This window comes from Carettochelys insculpta, chromosome 1 (assembly GCF_033958435.1).
Source record: "Carettochelys insculpta isolate YL-2023 chromosome 1, ASM3395843v1, whole genome shotgun sequence".
NCBI classification, from domain to species: Eukaryota; Metazoa; Chordata; order Testudines; family Carettochelyidae; genus Carettochelys; species Carettochelys insculpta.
The window spans coordinates 1,971,738-1,987,399 of record NC_134137.1 but is presented as its reverse complement, the minus strand read 5'-3'; the positions used below and the strand labels follow the sequence as shown (position 1 = coordinate 1,987,399).

The following is a 15,662-nucleotide window of genomic DNA, read 5'->3' as shown; positions in this document are numbered from 1 at the left end:
TGGGGGGTTGTCCCTGCCTGGGCATCCGGATCTGAGGCAAGCTTAGAGGTCTTTGCAGCTTGTCACATCACAGTGCAACAGGGGACTCAGACTGGTGAGACAGAGGGCTCAGCTATACCACAGTTCTAGGTGACACACTCGGGGGACCATCATAGAGATGATGCAAGAGTGGCGGAGGAGGAGATGAGTAAGCAAGAGGGAAGAAACCTCAGAGAGAAGACTGGGCCCTCAAGGGAAAATGTGGAACAAGAGCTGGACATTAGGGTAAGAGGTGGAGAAGGGGGGAAACCTTCCAGTGACCTCTTATACTGAGATATAAAATTAAAAGTCTGGCAGCGCTAAGAGTTAAGGAGCCGCACGCAAATTATGCACACAGACTAACCCTATGTTCCCAGCCAGCTCATCTCTGTCTGTGAAGCAAAGCAGAAGAAGAAATTTTCTAGGTCCCTTTCTGAATAAAAAGCCGGAGCAGCCTGTCCCGGATCTGTTTGGTTCTCACCCCGTAGATGATGGGGTTTAGCATGGGAGGCACCAGGAGGTAAATGTTAGAAATGAGGATGTAGAAATACAGGGGTATATTGTCACCAAAGCGAGCTGTGAGGGAGCTAAAGACAGTTGGAATGTAAAATGTTAGGATGACACAGATGTGGGAAGTGCAGGTCCCAAAGGTCTTGAGCCGAGCTTCCTTTGTGGGGAGGCGGAAGATAGCCCTGAGGATCTGAATATAGGACACAGTAATAAAGAACACATCCAGACCACTCATACAGATTTGTAGAAAGAGGCCGTAATAACTACTGACGCGGACGTCAGCACAGGCCAGTCTCACCACATCCATGTGTTCACACTGTGTATAGGGGATGATGTTGGTTCTACAGTATGGCCAATGCCTCGCCACAAAGGTGCAAGGCAAAATGAGGATTCCACCGCGCAGCACCACAGCCAGGCTTATCTTGGCCACCATGTGGTTATTCAGGATGGCAGAATGTCTCAGGGGATGGCAGATGGCCACGTAGCGATCAAAACCCATGGCCACAAAAATCCCAGACTCAATCACTGAGGAAGAATGAATGAAGTACAGCTGGGCGAGGCAGGCATTGAAACCAATCTCCCTGGAATTGAACCAGAAGATGCTGAGCATTTTGGGAATGGTAGCTGTAGACAGGACCAGGTCGGTGACAGCCAGCATGCAGAGGAAATAATACATGGGCTCATGAAGGGCCACATCGATCTTCACGATGAATAGGATGGTGAAATTTGCCAAGACAGTAATTATGTACATGGCACTGAAAGGGATGGAGATCCAGACATGGACTGTTTCCAGACCAGGAATGCCCAGCAGGATGAAGTGGGAGGGATTGGAGAAGTAGGTTGTATTGGAATCTGACATGGAGAAGGGAAGAAGGTGTCCAAATCTGATGCAAAATTATGTCTCCTACATGTACCATAAGTAATCCTATCTTCCTGTGAGTGCTCAGGATTTCAGGCAATGATCACCATACAAATCCCTGAAAGAACAAAAGATGTTAATATGAAACATTGCATGCACTTAAAGAAGCTATTCTCATGGTGAAGCTGATAGGTCACTCTTCACAAAATCAGAATTGACATTTTCCATTTTTTGGAAAGATTGACTGTGAACATGCGACCCTACTACTGACGATTGCGTATTTACACTCATACATTTCTCAATAATGATAATTTCCACACCTCATTGTGCAGCAAATCTTAAAAGACACTCTCAGGAAATAGACATTAGGGAAATCAAAATAATTGATTTAACACCTCTGAAACTCTAACTCATTCATAGCAGTGCCTAAAAGATAGCTGGTGTTCGGATACCCAAGGAATGGGGTGGAGAATTATCTCCTCTGGAGATGGGCCCAATTTTGGTCACCCAGTCTGTACAAAGAAAATAGACAACGGCAGGAAGAGTTCTGAGACACGCTATGAGACTGGGGAAGGCTGCCATGTGTGGGGAGGCTGAAAAGTCTGGGATTGTTTAGTATTGAGAGGAAACAAGAAGGGGACCACTTGAAAGACCATACGAAAATAAAACCTGGAACTGACAGAAGTCCAGTGGACAAAGAGATTTTTATTAAAAATCGAGTTCCATGGCAAAGGTTAGGCAGCAAATATCTGTGGGGAAGGCGAGGAAGGAAGCAATGTGTTACACAGGAGGTAAGAGGAAAATAGACAGAAAGCAGTTGAAATCAGAAGTTTTGAAAACTGATCAGGGACGTTAAAGACATGAGTGAAAAATCCATTCTTGACCGGCCTAATGCTCAGAAACAGGACTGCATATGTTTGTATTCAGAGAGTTTCTCTGTCTGCTTAATGAAAAACTTGTGAATAATAAGAGCCAGGCCCACCACATTTAGCAGAACGATTCCTCTAATCAAAACTGAAAGAAACATGAGGGTTTGTCTGGGCCAGGAAAACACGATATTCCTAGAACGGCTTTAAGTCTCACAAAACAAACCGAAAAGAGACAATTTTCAAAGCTAGTACACTCCTCAAAACTGACATAACTGAGTGAATGTTGAAAAAGACTGAACCAAAAATACGTCAGAAAAATAGAATTAACCTGGAATAGAATTGCTTGACAATAACCTTATAATAAATAAATAAACAGAAATTTGGACTAGTATCCTGTTTTGACACAGTAAAGTCAATGCTGAACTTCTTAAAATGAGAATAATATATCACTGGAAATCGAATTGACTATAGGCTTTTTTTTTTTGTTAAAATGCAGAGAATGATAAGAGTTTATATGGATGAAGAAAAAACTACTCTAGATGAAATTCCCATTTTAAAATAAAAAAAATTAACAATCTCTTTTGAAGAAATTCAGAAGAAAAATGAGCTTTATAACACACCGTATTGCTGCAGAATACACTCATTTTAGTGAAGTATACACATTTTCCTTTTATTTTAAACAAAATACAAATAAATTAGTACCACAAAATTAAAGATGAATGATTCAACCAAAGAGTGACAAAAATTATTCAATGTCTGGAGAAGGAGCTGTGAGAAGCAGCACCTGCATGTGAGGGGGCCACAGGGATGTGATGGATGCAGCTTCCCACAGCTCCCTTTGTCTGGGAGCCTGGAACCAGAGCCACTGGGAGCTTTGGGCACTGCTGCCTGCAGTCATTCAGTGTCTTGTGACCCCAGTCGGGTTACCCAGCTGGGCTGCAAAAGGCCGGGTTGCCTGCCACTCGTCCAGGTAATGCTTAAAACACTACAGTGGCACTGCCGGAGCACCTCAGCTGAGACACTGCTAACACTGGGCATCCCAGTGCTGAAAATTCTGCTAACTCTTGCAGTGAGGAGCCCCAGCGACTCAGGCAGATCACACCCCCACCTCACTCGCTCCCCATTACCAGCCAGAGCCTGAGATGCCAGAGGAGGAGGTGGCAGGCTCTGCGCATTGACACACGGCTGGCTCCTGAGGGCTTTTCTCTGTGCCTACGCCCAGGGCAGTTTAGCTTCAATGAAGCCTTGGAAAGTACTGGCCAGAGCCTCAGAATTCAGCCTTGCATTGGACATCCGCCAACACCCTTCACACTGAAGGATTCCCGGTGGCACCACTGAAACGCAGCCACTGCGGGGATAGAGGACACTTTTGGGAATGAGTAGGGGGTGCATAGAAAACGGGAGCATTAACACCAGTGTTACTGGAGCTAACTTATCCCCTGTGGCAAGGGCTCTGGCATGTTTAATGTCCCTGCAGAGCAAAGGGAAACACAGATTTATGCTGTAGCCTAAAAGGGCCAAAATGGACTAGTTTACAAAGCAGGTGAGATCCTCAGCAAGAGATGGGTACCTGTGAATTCTGAGCTGGAAGTGTCTTTCCTGGGGTTCCCCCTCAGGCAGCCGTGTTCCACACCTCTCTCAGCCCAGCGTCTCCAGCAGCATCCCTCCCCGAAAGCCGGCTCGGGATGGGAACCATTTATAGTACAGCTCTGGGCAGAACCCGTGGGGATCACTCGGCCTCTAGGGGAGAAACAGCAGCTGGATGGAACCAGGCTGGAGACAAGTGTGTCTGCATGTCTGTGCTATTGATCCAGCTTGAGGAGTAAACAGCAATTAATGGGCCTTCCCAAAGGGAGATGAGACCTCTCTGGCCTGTGCTGAGCCACAAGTAAGTTGGCTGTTCTGTGTATTTGAATATGTTTTAAAGTTATAGTTGATAACTAAGAAAAGAAGGAATAACGCCAAGTTGCGTGTACATACTGGTACTCCGTAAATGCCCAGGATGACTGCATAGGCTGCAGAGAGAGAGACCTAGAGAAGGATGACTGAGGGCAACACTGACACTTTCTGCAGGCCAGTGGGGCTTCCACTAAGGGGTCAGAGATCAGCAGTTCTCATCAGGAACTATCATCACATGGTGCAGCAGCTTTCACTGAAGGATTTTGAAAATACCTGAGAAGGAAAGTGACGACAAACATATCCCCTCTATACAGGTAGATAAGTGGAGGGAGAGGGAGAAGTGAGTTGGCCAAGATCACAGCGAGAATGAGAGTCCCTCTTCATGAGCAGAATTAATAAAATAAACTTAACCAAAATCTAAATCGGTTTCTAGTGGACTGCCCCAAGTTTCTGTTCTGGGTGCTGGTCCGTTCAACATATTTATCAGTGACCTGGATGAGGGGTTGGATGGCACCCTCAGCAAGTTTGAGGATGACACTAAGCTAGGGGGAGAGGTAGATATGCTGGAGGGCAGGGACAGGGTCAAGACTGACTTCGACAAATTGGAAGACTGGGCTGCAAGAATTCTGATTAGGTTCAATAAGGACAAGTGCAGAGTCCTGCACTTGGGCCAGAAGAATCCCAAGCATTGTTCCAGGCTGGGGTCTGACTGGCTTGGTAGTAGTTCTGCAGAAAAGGACCTGGGATTCGTAGTGGACGAGAAGCAGGACATGAGTCAACAGTGTGCCGTTGTAGCCAAGAAAGCTAATGGCATATTAGGTTGTATCAAGAGCAGCATTGCCAGTAGGTCCGGAGAAGTGATTATTCCTCTTTACTGGGATTTGGTGAGGCCGCTTCTGGAGTATTGTGTCCAGTTGTGGGCTCTCAATTATAGGAAGGATGTGGACACACTGGAGAGGGTCCGGTGGAGGGCGACCAAAATTATTAGAGAACAACAAAAAGTCTTGCGGCACCTTATGGACTAACAGATGTTTTGGAGCATAAGCTTTTGTGAGCAAAGACCCACTTTGCCCATGAAAACTTATGTTCCAAAATATCTCTTAGTCTATTAGGTACCACAAGACTTTTTGTTGTTCTTGAAGCTACAGACTAACCCGGCTACCTCTCTGATACAAAATAATTAGGGGGCTGGAGCATATGACCTGTGAAGAAAGGTTGAGGGAATTGGGTCTGTTTAGTCTGCAGAATAGAAGAGTTAGGGGGGACTTGATAACAGCCTTCAACTTACTGAAGGGAGGTTGCAAAGAGCCTGGAGAAAGTCTGTTCACAGTGTTCACAGATGGCAGAACATGGAAAAAAGGTCTCAAGTTGCAGTTGGGACGCTGACGAAGGATTTCCCACTTCAGCCTAGCTGGTTGGCTACCATGTTTGCATTTCTTACTATGCAGTGGGATGGTTTGTTCCTATGCCTTCAGTAAGACTTCTTTAAAACACTGTTAGTTCTCATGAACTCTTTTCCTCTTCATCTTCGGTTCACAAGGGATCCTGCCCATTAGTTCTCTCAAGAAGTTGTAGTCTACTCTTTTAAAATCAAGGGTTTATATGTTACTGCTCACCCTACTTCCTTTTGTCAGGATTCTGAAATCTACCTTCTCACTGTCGCTCCAGCCCAGGTTGCCACCCACTTCTATTTCTCCAAAGCTACGTCTACACGTGAAGCTTACATCGAAGTATCTTATTTCGATGTAGCAACATCGAAATAGGCTATTTCGATGAATAACGTCTACACGTCCACCAGGGCTGGCAACGTCCACGTTCAACATCGACGTTCGCAGCACCACATCGAAATAGGCGCTGCGAGGGAACATCTACACGCCAAAGTAGCACAGATCGAAATAGGGATGCCAGGCACAGCTGCAGACAGGGTCACAGGGCGGACTAGCGCTTCTGGGGCAACTGCTAGCCGCTCCCTTAAAGGGCCCCTCCCAGACACATACAGCGTGCACAGCACGCGGTCTGAGGAGCCATAGGCACACAGACCTCGGGCGACGCAGTCATGGAACCCATCAGCAGCAGCAGCAGCAGCAGCAGCAGCAGCCAGAGGTCCACCCAGCCCTCCCTGAAAGAACAGGGCTCGCCCTGATCCATGCGATGCGGGAGGCAGCTGAGCACCTCCTTGGCACACCAGAGGAGGAGCGGCCTGCAGGGGAGCAGGATTCAACCCCCAAACGTGCAGCACCCCTACCCCCGACCCCCGCCTCAAACACCGCCGCCTGTAGAGCTACCCCACCAGCACCGACTGGTGGGAGCGTCTGGTGTTTGAGGAGTGGGATGACGACAGCTGGCTCAGGAACTTTAGGATGAGCCAGCAGACATTTATGGAGCTGTGCCAGTGGCTCACCCCTGCACTCAGGCACCAGGACACCGCCATGCGGCGTGCCCTCGCAGTGGAGAAACGGGTTGGCATCGCTGTCTGGAAGCTGGCCACTCCAGACAGAGACCGATCCGTGGGGCAGCAGTTTAGTGTCGGCAAGTCCACCCTTGGGGCTCTCATTACGGAGGTAAGAGGACCCACGGGGGGAGGGAAGGGCAGGGTGGCCCTGGCAGGGCAGGGCAGGGCCACGAACAACCTGCTCACCCCTCATTGGTGCTCTGCCATGTGCTTTCCCTGCAGGTTGTGTGTGCCATCAAAGCCCTGCTCCTCCACAGGCTCGTGAGGATGGTGGACCCAGATGCCACCATCGCGGGCTTTCCCACCCTGGACTTCCCCAATGCTTCAGGGCTCTGGATGGGACTCACATCCCCATGCGCGCCCCGCAACACAGTGGAGGACGCTACATCAACCGCAAGGCCTACCATTCTGTGGTTCTCCAGGCCTTGGTGGACAGTTGGGGCCATTTCCAGGACATTTATGTGGGCTGGACTGGCAGCACCCATGACGGCTGGGTTTTCCGGAACTCGGGCCTGTGCCACCTGTTGGAGGTGGGGACCTACATCCCCCAGCGGGAGATCCCTGCGGGGGACTCCACCATGCCACTCTGCGTCATCGCAGATGCGGCATACCTACTCCGGCTCTGGCTCATGCACCCGTACACGGGCCATCTCTCTGCCAGCCACGAGCGCTTCAACCAGTGCCTGAACCACACGTGCCAGGTGGTGGAGCGCTCCTTTGGCCGCCTCAAAGGGCGCTGGAGATGTCTCCTCACCCGCCTGGATGCGGGGCCCAAAAACATCCCCCAGATTGTGGGTGCCTGCTACGCCCTACACAATCTGTTGGAGAACAAAGGGGAGGCTTTTCTTCAGGGCTGGGCTGTGCAGGCCGGCAGGGCCGACCTGCAGCCACCCGCTGCCCCTAGTCGCCAGGTGGACCCCAAGGGACCCGTGTCCGGGAGGCCCTGCGGGCCCACTTCGATGATCTGGCCACGGGGTGAACTCTGCCAGGCCCCCCACTGGACCCCGCTTACTCCACAATGCTCCCTGCCCCTATGCCCACACCACGGAGCACCCGACCACACCCCCCCCCACTTTTACTGGACAAATGACAGCACGCACTTGTGGCTCAAATGAAACTGGTTTTCTTAGAACTGTTTTTTGGTAACTATAATAAAACAAGAACAAACTATGTACAAGACCTCTTCTAACAAAAGTATTCTGTACAAATAAAACAATAATAAAAAAGATTGCATATAATGGATATGTTCTTCAATAAAAAGAAAACCAGGGATTATAAGGAAGGGAAGAACTATTTACATGGGGGGGGTAAAGGGGGGGGCGCAAGTAAATAAGTCGCAACAGTCTTATAAACTACATACGGGGGGGCGGGCCACGTCCCAGGGCACACGCCCCTATAGTCCGGCACTGGGGGTGGGCGGCCGGGAGCCCCGCCTCGGCCGCAGCCCTGGCTGGGTCTGGCTGGGGGCCAGGCGGACCGGAAGATATGTCCGGCGAGTCTCAGCTGGACCCAGGTGTCCCTCGGCGGTCCGGCCCTCGGTGGTGGGTGACGGGGTGACGGCGGACGGCACGGCGACGAGCGGAGCAGCAGGTGGTGCGGCGGGTGGAGCACTCAGGGCAGGCGCTGGGGTGGCCAGCTCAGCATGGGGGGCCAAATAGTCCACCAGGCGGTTGAAAGTGTCCATGTAGGCCCCCCATGCCTCTTCGCTCCAAGCCAGCACCCGCTCCTGCAGGTCGAGACGGAGTTCCTCCACGCGCAGGCGCTGCTCCACGACCTCCAGCTGCCAACGATGGATGGCCAGCAGCTGGGGGTCCGTCGCTGGCGTGTGGTGTTGTGGGAACAGCCGTCTTGCCCGCCGTGGTGCCGGTCGGTCCTTCGCCGAGGGACTTGCCTGGAGCGATGGCCCCGGACGGGAATCCGGGACCACTGTTGCCTCGCCGGCGCTCTCTTCCGGTCCTTCCGGTGGTGCAGCTGCGGAACACAGGAGGGCGGGGGGAAGAAGAGTGGAGACAGGCGTTAGTGTAGGCCCCGAGCCGTGGCCCTTGTCCCCCCACCCCTGTGCTGCAGGTTCCCCATCCCCGTCCCTGGGAGATGCTGCTGTGATGGATGGGGTTCAGGGGTCCCCCTGCACTGCACCCCGTCCCCTGGTGGGAGTGACTCTCACTTCACTCAGCAGGGTCTGACAGGAGAGGTTTAGTAGACCACAGATGCCCTGTTTCTCCCAGGAGTGACAGTACAGCAGTCAGAGACAGTCCTTCCAACCCGTCCTGGGGAGAAGACCCGGAGGGGTGCCCCCTGGAGTGTAGCTTTCCCCCTCCTCAGGCTGGCTGCCTTCCAGCTCTCCCTTCCCCTAGCCTCTACCTACGCCCCCGCCCCCCGATTCAAAGCCAGCTCGGCTCCTCCCTCCTCTTTGTTCAGGGCAGAGGTGTCACCTGCCAGCTGTAGCCCCATGATCATCCTTTGCCCCTGGGAGCTATTCAACTTTTTGCTCATATCTAGCCTGAGTCTCGCTTTTGCACTCCCCCCACTCCATCGCATGCTCGTGCTGCTGCTGCTGCTGGGTGTCCCACCCCCTCCTCCCGGGGGACCCTTGAGGTTCCGCTCCCCCTTGCCCGTGGATGGGGCATGGCACTGTTGTTCTGGGGGGAGGGGGGCAGGGGCTGATGCACTGCTGTGAGGGACATGGCCCTGCTGTCCTTGGGGCCATGGCCATGTGGGCATGTGGGGGGCCCTGGGCACATATCTATTACTCCCGCCCCTCAACCCCAGGGGTGCAAACCAGGGGGGGGGGTACATACCTGTCGGTCCACTCCCATGGACTGGGGATCCACGGGGGGCAGACACCCGGGTGCTGCTCCGGGAGGGCAGGAGGAGGATCTGCAGCCCGGTCTCTGCAGAGGAGGAGTCCCCCTCCTCCTCCTCCTCCTCCTCCTCCTTCGGCTGCGATGGCCCCGGGGTGGGCTCCAGGGGGGACCCCCTTAGTGGGGGCTTACCTCCTGTCCGGACTCTGGCTGCAGGGCCTCCTGGGGCTTGCCAGCCGATGTATCAAGGGTGGCCAGAGGGGAGGAGGTGTGCCGGGGGCCCAGGATGTCCCTGAGCTCCCTGTAAAAGGGGCAAGTGACGGGGGCGGCCCCAGATCGGCCGGCCGCATCGCGGGTCCGGGCGTAACCCTGCCGCAGCTCCTTCACTTTACTGCGTACATGATCCGGAGTGCGGGCAGGGTGACCCCGGGTGGCCAGGCCCTCGGCCAGCCGAGAGAACGCATCTGCGTTCCGCCTCTTGCTCCCCATTACCTGGAGCACCTCCTCCTCGCTCCAGAGCCCCAACAGGTCTCGCAGCTCGGCCTCCGTCCAGGAGGGGCCTCGTTGCTGCTTCCTGGCCTGGCTGCCTGCCTGCCTGGCTGGCCTGGCTGCCCTGGCTCCCGTTGGGGGATGTCCCCTGCGGGCGCAGGGGGAGCTGCCTGGCAGCCATCGCAGGTGGGGTGGCTGGTTTGGATGGCTGAGGGACGTGCAGGCTGGCCGCGTGTCTGGGCTGCTAGCTGCACGTTCCCTCAGCTTGCTGCACAGGAAGGGAGGGGGAGGGGACCTTTAAGGGGCCGCTTCACGCGGTCACCATTGAGCTGAGGGGCTGTAGAGAGCGACTCTCAACCCCTCAGCTGATGGCCGCCATGGAGGACCCCGCAATTTCAACCTTGCAGGACGCGCAACGACTACACGGTCCCTACTTCGACGTTGAAGTAGGGTGATATTCCCATCTCCTGAGGAGGATAGCGGCTTCGACGTCTCGCCGCCTAAAGTAGATGTTAACTTCGAAATAGCACGCAACACGTGTAGCCGTGACGGGCGCTATTTCGAAATTAGTGCCGCTACTTCGAAGTAGCGTACACGTGTAGACACGGCTCTACTGTTTTTTCTCTGTTTGTGAGCAGCAGGTCAAGTTGTGCACGGCCCCTGGTTTGTTCCTTCAGCACTTGTACAAAGAAGTTATCCCCAACATTCTCCAAAACTCTTCCTGGATTGTCTGTTTGCTCCTGTATTGGTCTCCCAACAAATGTCCGGATGATTAAAGTCTCCCATGAGAACCAGGGCTTGTGATTTGGAAGCTTCATTAACCTGTCTGAAGAAATCCTCATTTACCGCATCTCCCTGATCTGGCGGCCTATAGCAGACACCAACAACACCACCTCTGTTACTTCCACCTCAAAGCTTAACCCAAAACACTCAACTGGATTTTCTCCCTCCTTATACTAGAGCTCTGAGCAATCAACCTGCTGCCTCACATAGAGTGTGACTCCTCCTCCTTTTCTCCCTCTCTGTCCTTCCTAAACTCTTTATAACCTTCCATGACCCTGCTCCAGTTATGCAAATTGTCCCACCAAGTCTCCATTATTCCAACCACCTCAGACTTCTTTCACAGGGCCAAGGAAACCTCTGGGGATGGAGATTTCACAAGCTCAGTAGGTAACGCATTACAGTGCTTCACCACCCTCCTGGGGAATTCGTTTTTCCTAATGTCCAATTAGACCTCTACCACGGCATCTTGAGACCATTGCTCCTTGCTCTGACATTTTCCACTACAGAGAACTTCCCCTCTCCATTCTCCTTACAGCCTCCCTTCAGGAAGCTGAGGGCCAGCATCAAGTCACCCCACACTCTTCTCTTCTGCAAACTACATAAGCCTAGATCCCTCAGTCTCTCTCTCAAAGGTCATGTGCTCCAATCTCCTAATAATTTTTTTACCCTCCACTGGACCTGCTCCAAAGCATCCGCATCCTTTCTGTAATGCGGATCTCAGAAGTGGACCCAATACTCCAGATGCTGCCTAACCAGTGTTGAATAGAGGGGAATAATAACTTCTTTAGATCTGCTGAAAATGCTTCTCCTAATGCACCTTAATATGCCGTTAGCCTTTTTGGCTACATGGGCACACTGTTGACTCATATCCAGCCTCTCATACGCTATAAAGCCCAGCTCGTTTTCCACTGTACTGCTACTTAACCAGTCATCTGAAACCGGTAACAGTCCATGGGACTCTTCGTCCCAAGTGCAGGACTCTGCACTTATCCTTGTTGAGCTTCATCAGCTTTCTTTTGGCCCAATCCTCCAACTAATCTGCTTGTACTAGATAACTGAATGAGATGCTACCTCTTTCAAATCCAAACACACATATTACATTGAGATTGAGATTTTGTTTCATTTCTTATGGTCATCGACTTTGATCTGTTACACTGTGTGTTGTTTGAAGTGCAAAAGGGATAAATCTCAGCTCGAGAACAAGAACTGGTATGTGTTCAGTTTCCTGAGTGGACCCAGTGCACTGGGTAACCAAGTCACACAGGTTGGGTTTTAATCAGGACACGGTGGTGAGTGCAGCTTTGGGTCACCAGGGGAGCAGGGAGTATTTTGTTTGTAGACCCTCCATTGAGGGTCCATGCAGTGGCTGGCTATGAAGACAGCTGGGGGATCGTCCCTGCCTGGGGATGTGGATCTGAGGCAAGCTTGGACGTCTTTGCAGCTTGTCACATCACAGTGCAACAGGGGACTCAGACTGGTGAGACAGAGGGCTCAGCTATACCACAGTTCTAAGTGACACACTCGGGGGACCATCATAGAGATGATGCAAGAGTGGCGGAGGAGGAGATGAGTAAGCAAGAGGGAAGAAACCTCAGAGAGAAGACTGGGCCCTCAAGGGAAGATGTGGAACAAGAGCTGGACATTAGGGTAAGAGGTGGAGAAGGGGGGAAACCTTCCAGTGACCTCTTATACTGAGATATAAAATTAAAAGTCTGGCAGCGCTAAGAGTTAAGGAGCCGCACGCAAATTATGCACACAGACTAACCCTATGTTCCCAGCCAGCTCATCTCTGTCTGTGAAGCAAAGCAGAAGAAGAAATTTTCTAGGTCCCTTTCTGAATAAAAAGCCGGAGCAGCCTGTCCCGGATCTGTTTGGTTCTCACCCCGTAGATGATGGGGTTTAGCATGGGAGGCACCAGGAGGTAAATGTTAGAAATGAGGATGTAGAAATACAGGGGTATATTGTCACCAAAGCGAGCTGTGAGGGAGCTAAAGACAGTTGGAATGTAAAATGTTAGGATGACACAGATGTGAGAAGTACAGGTCCCAAAGGTCTTGAGCCGAGCTTCTTTTGTGGGGAGGCGGAAGATGGCCCTGAGGATCTGAATATAGGATACAGTAATAAAGAACACATCCACACCACTCATACAGATTAGTACAAAGAGGCCGTAATAACTACTGACGCGGACGTCAGCACAGGCCAGTCTCACCACATCCATGTGTTCACATTGTGTATAGGGGATGACGTTGGTTCTACAGTATGGCCAATGCCTCGCCACAAAGATGTAAGGCAAAATGAGGATGCCACCGCGCAGCACCACAGCCAGGCTTATCTTGGCCACCATGTGGTTATTCAGGATGGCAGAATGTCTCAGGGGATGGCAGATGGCCACGTAGCGATCAAAACCCATGGCCACAAAAATCCCAGACTCAATCACTGAGGAAGAATGAATGAAGTACAGCTGGACGAGGCAGGCATTGAAACCAATCTCCCTGGAATTGAACCAGAAGATGCTGAGCATTTTGGGAATGGTAGCAGTAGACAGGACCAGGTCGGTGACAGCCAGCATGCAGAGGAAATAATACATGGGATCATGAAGGGCCACATCGATCTTCACGATGAATAGGATGGTGAAATTTGCCAAGACAGTAATTACGTACATGGCACAAAAGGGAATGGAGATCCAGACATGGACTGTTTCCAGACCAGGAATGCCCAGCAGGATGAAGTGGGAGGGACTGGAGAAGTAGGTTGTATTGGAATCTGACATGGAGAAGGGAAGAAGGTGTCCAAATCTGATGCAAAATTATGTCTCCTACATGTACCATAAGTTATCCTATCTTCCTGTGAGTGCTCAGGATTTCAGGCAATGATCACCATACAAATCCCTGAAAGAACAAAAGATGTTAATATGAAACATTGCATGCACTTAAAGAAGCTATTCTCATGGTGAAGCTGATAGGTCACTCTTCACAAAATCAGAATTGACATTTTCCATTTTTTGGAAAGATTGACTGTGAACATGCGACCCTACTACTGACGATTGCGTATTTACACATATACATTTCTCAATAATGATAATTTCCACACCTCATTGTGCAGCAAATCTTAAAAGACACTCTCAGGAAATAGACATTAGGGAAATCAGAATAATTGATTTAATACCTCTGAAACTCTAACTCATTCATAGCAGTGCCTGAAAGAAAGCTGGTGTTCGGATACCCAAGGAATTGGGTGGAGAATTATCTCCTCTGCAGATGGGCCCAATTTTGGTCACCCAGTCTGTACAAAGAAAATAGACAACGGAAGGAAGAGTTCTGAGACACGCTATGAGACTGGGGAAGGCTGCCATGTGTGGGGAGGCTGAAAAGTCTGAGATTGTTTAGTATTGAGAGGAAACAAAAAGGGGACCACTTGAAAGACCATTTGAAAATAAAACCTGGAACTGACAGAAGTCCAGTGGACAAAGAGATTTTTATTAAAAATCGAGTTCCATGGCAAAGGTTAGGCAGCAAATATCTGTGGGGAAGGCGAGGAAGGAAGCAATGTGTTACACAGGAGGTAAGAGGAAAATAGACAGAAAGCAGTTGAAATCAGAAGTTTTGAAAACTGATCAGGGACGTTAAAGACATGAGGGAAAAATCCATTCTTGACCGGCCTAATGCTCAGAAACAGGACTGCATATGTTTGTATTCAGAGAGTTTCTCTGTCTGCTTAATGAAAAACTTGTGAATAATAAGAGCCAGGCCCACCACATTTAGCAGAACGATTCCTCTAATCAAAACTGAAAGAAACATGAGGGTTTGTCTGGGCCAGGAAAACACGATATTCCTAGAACGGCTTTAAGTCTCACAAAACAAACCGAAAAGAGACAATTTTCAAAGCTAGTACACTCCTCAAAACTGACATAACTGAGTGAATGTTGAAAAAGACTGAACCAAAAATACGTCAGAAAAATAGAATTAACCTGGAATAGAATTGCTTGACAATAACCTTATAATAAATAAATAAACAGAAATTTGGACTAGTATCCTGTTTTGACACAGTAAAGTCAATGCTGAACTTCTGAAAATGAGAATAATATATCACTGGAAATCGAATTGACTATAGGCTTTTTTTTTTTGTTAAAATGCAGAGAATGATAAGAGTTTATATGGATGAAGAAAAAACTACTCTAGATGAAATTCCCATTTTAAAATAAAAAAAATTAACAATCTCTTTTGAAGAAATTCAGAAGAAAAATGAGCTTTATAACACACCGTATTGCTGCAGAATACACTCATTTTAGTGAAGTATACACATTTTCCTTTTATTTTAAACAAAATACAAATAAATTAGTACCACAAAATTAAAGATGAATGATTCAACCAAAGAGTGACAAAAATTATTCAATGTCTGGAGAAGGAGCTGTGAGAAGCAGCACCTGCATGTGAGGGGGCCACAGGGATGTGATGGATGCAGCTTCCCACAGCTCCCTTTGTCTGGGAGCCTGGAACCACAGCCACTGGGAGCTTTGGGCACTGCTGCCTGCAGTCATTCAGTGTCTTGTGACCCCAGTCGGGTTACCCAGCTGGGCTGCAAAAGGCCGGGTTGCCTGCCACTCGTCCAGGTAATGCTTAAAACACTACAGTGGCACTGCCGGAGCACCTCAGCTGAGACACTGCTAACACTGGGCATCCCAGTGCTGAAAATTCTGCTAACTCTTGCAGTGAGGAGCCCCAGCGACTCAGGCAGATCACACCCCCACCTCACTCGCTCCCCATTACCAGCCAGAGCCTGAGATGCCAGAGGAGGAGGTGGCAGGCTCTGCGCATTGACACACGGCTGGCTCCTGAGGGCTTTTCTCTGTGCCTACGCCCAGGGCAGTTTAGCTTCAATGAAGCCTTGGAAAGTACTGGCCAGAGCCTCAGAATTCAGCCTTGCATTGGACATCCGCCAACACCCTTCACACTGAAGGATTCCCGGTGGCACCACTGAAACGC

At 50.4% G+C, this 15,662-nt stretch overlaps 1 protein-coding gene and 1 pseudogene across 1 annotated transcript; both read right to left on the bottom strand.

Moving 5' to 3' along the window:
* Positions 1-439: 439 nt before the first annotated feature.
* Positions 440-1,387, bottom strand: LOC142001787 (olfactory receptor 52E2-like). The gene has a single exon (XM_074977344.1). The coding sequence runs from the start codon at positions 1,385-1,387 to the stop codon at positions 440-442; it is 948 nt and encodes a 315-aa protein (XP_074833445.1).
* An 11,115-nt stretch (positions 1,388-12,502) lies between these two features.
* Positions 12,503-13,501, bottom strand: LOC142001780 (olfactory receptor 52E4-like; annotated as a pseudogene).
* Between the last annotated feature and the right edge of the window lie 2,161 nt (positions 13,502-15,662).

What these genes read in the sequence shown, in the direction of transcription:
- LOC142001787 (XM_074977344.1), bottom strand. Translation starts at nt 1,387, where the DNA reads ATGTCAGATTCCAATACAACCTACTTCTCCAATCCCTCCCACTTCATC.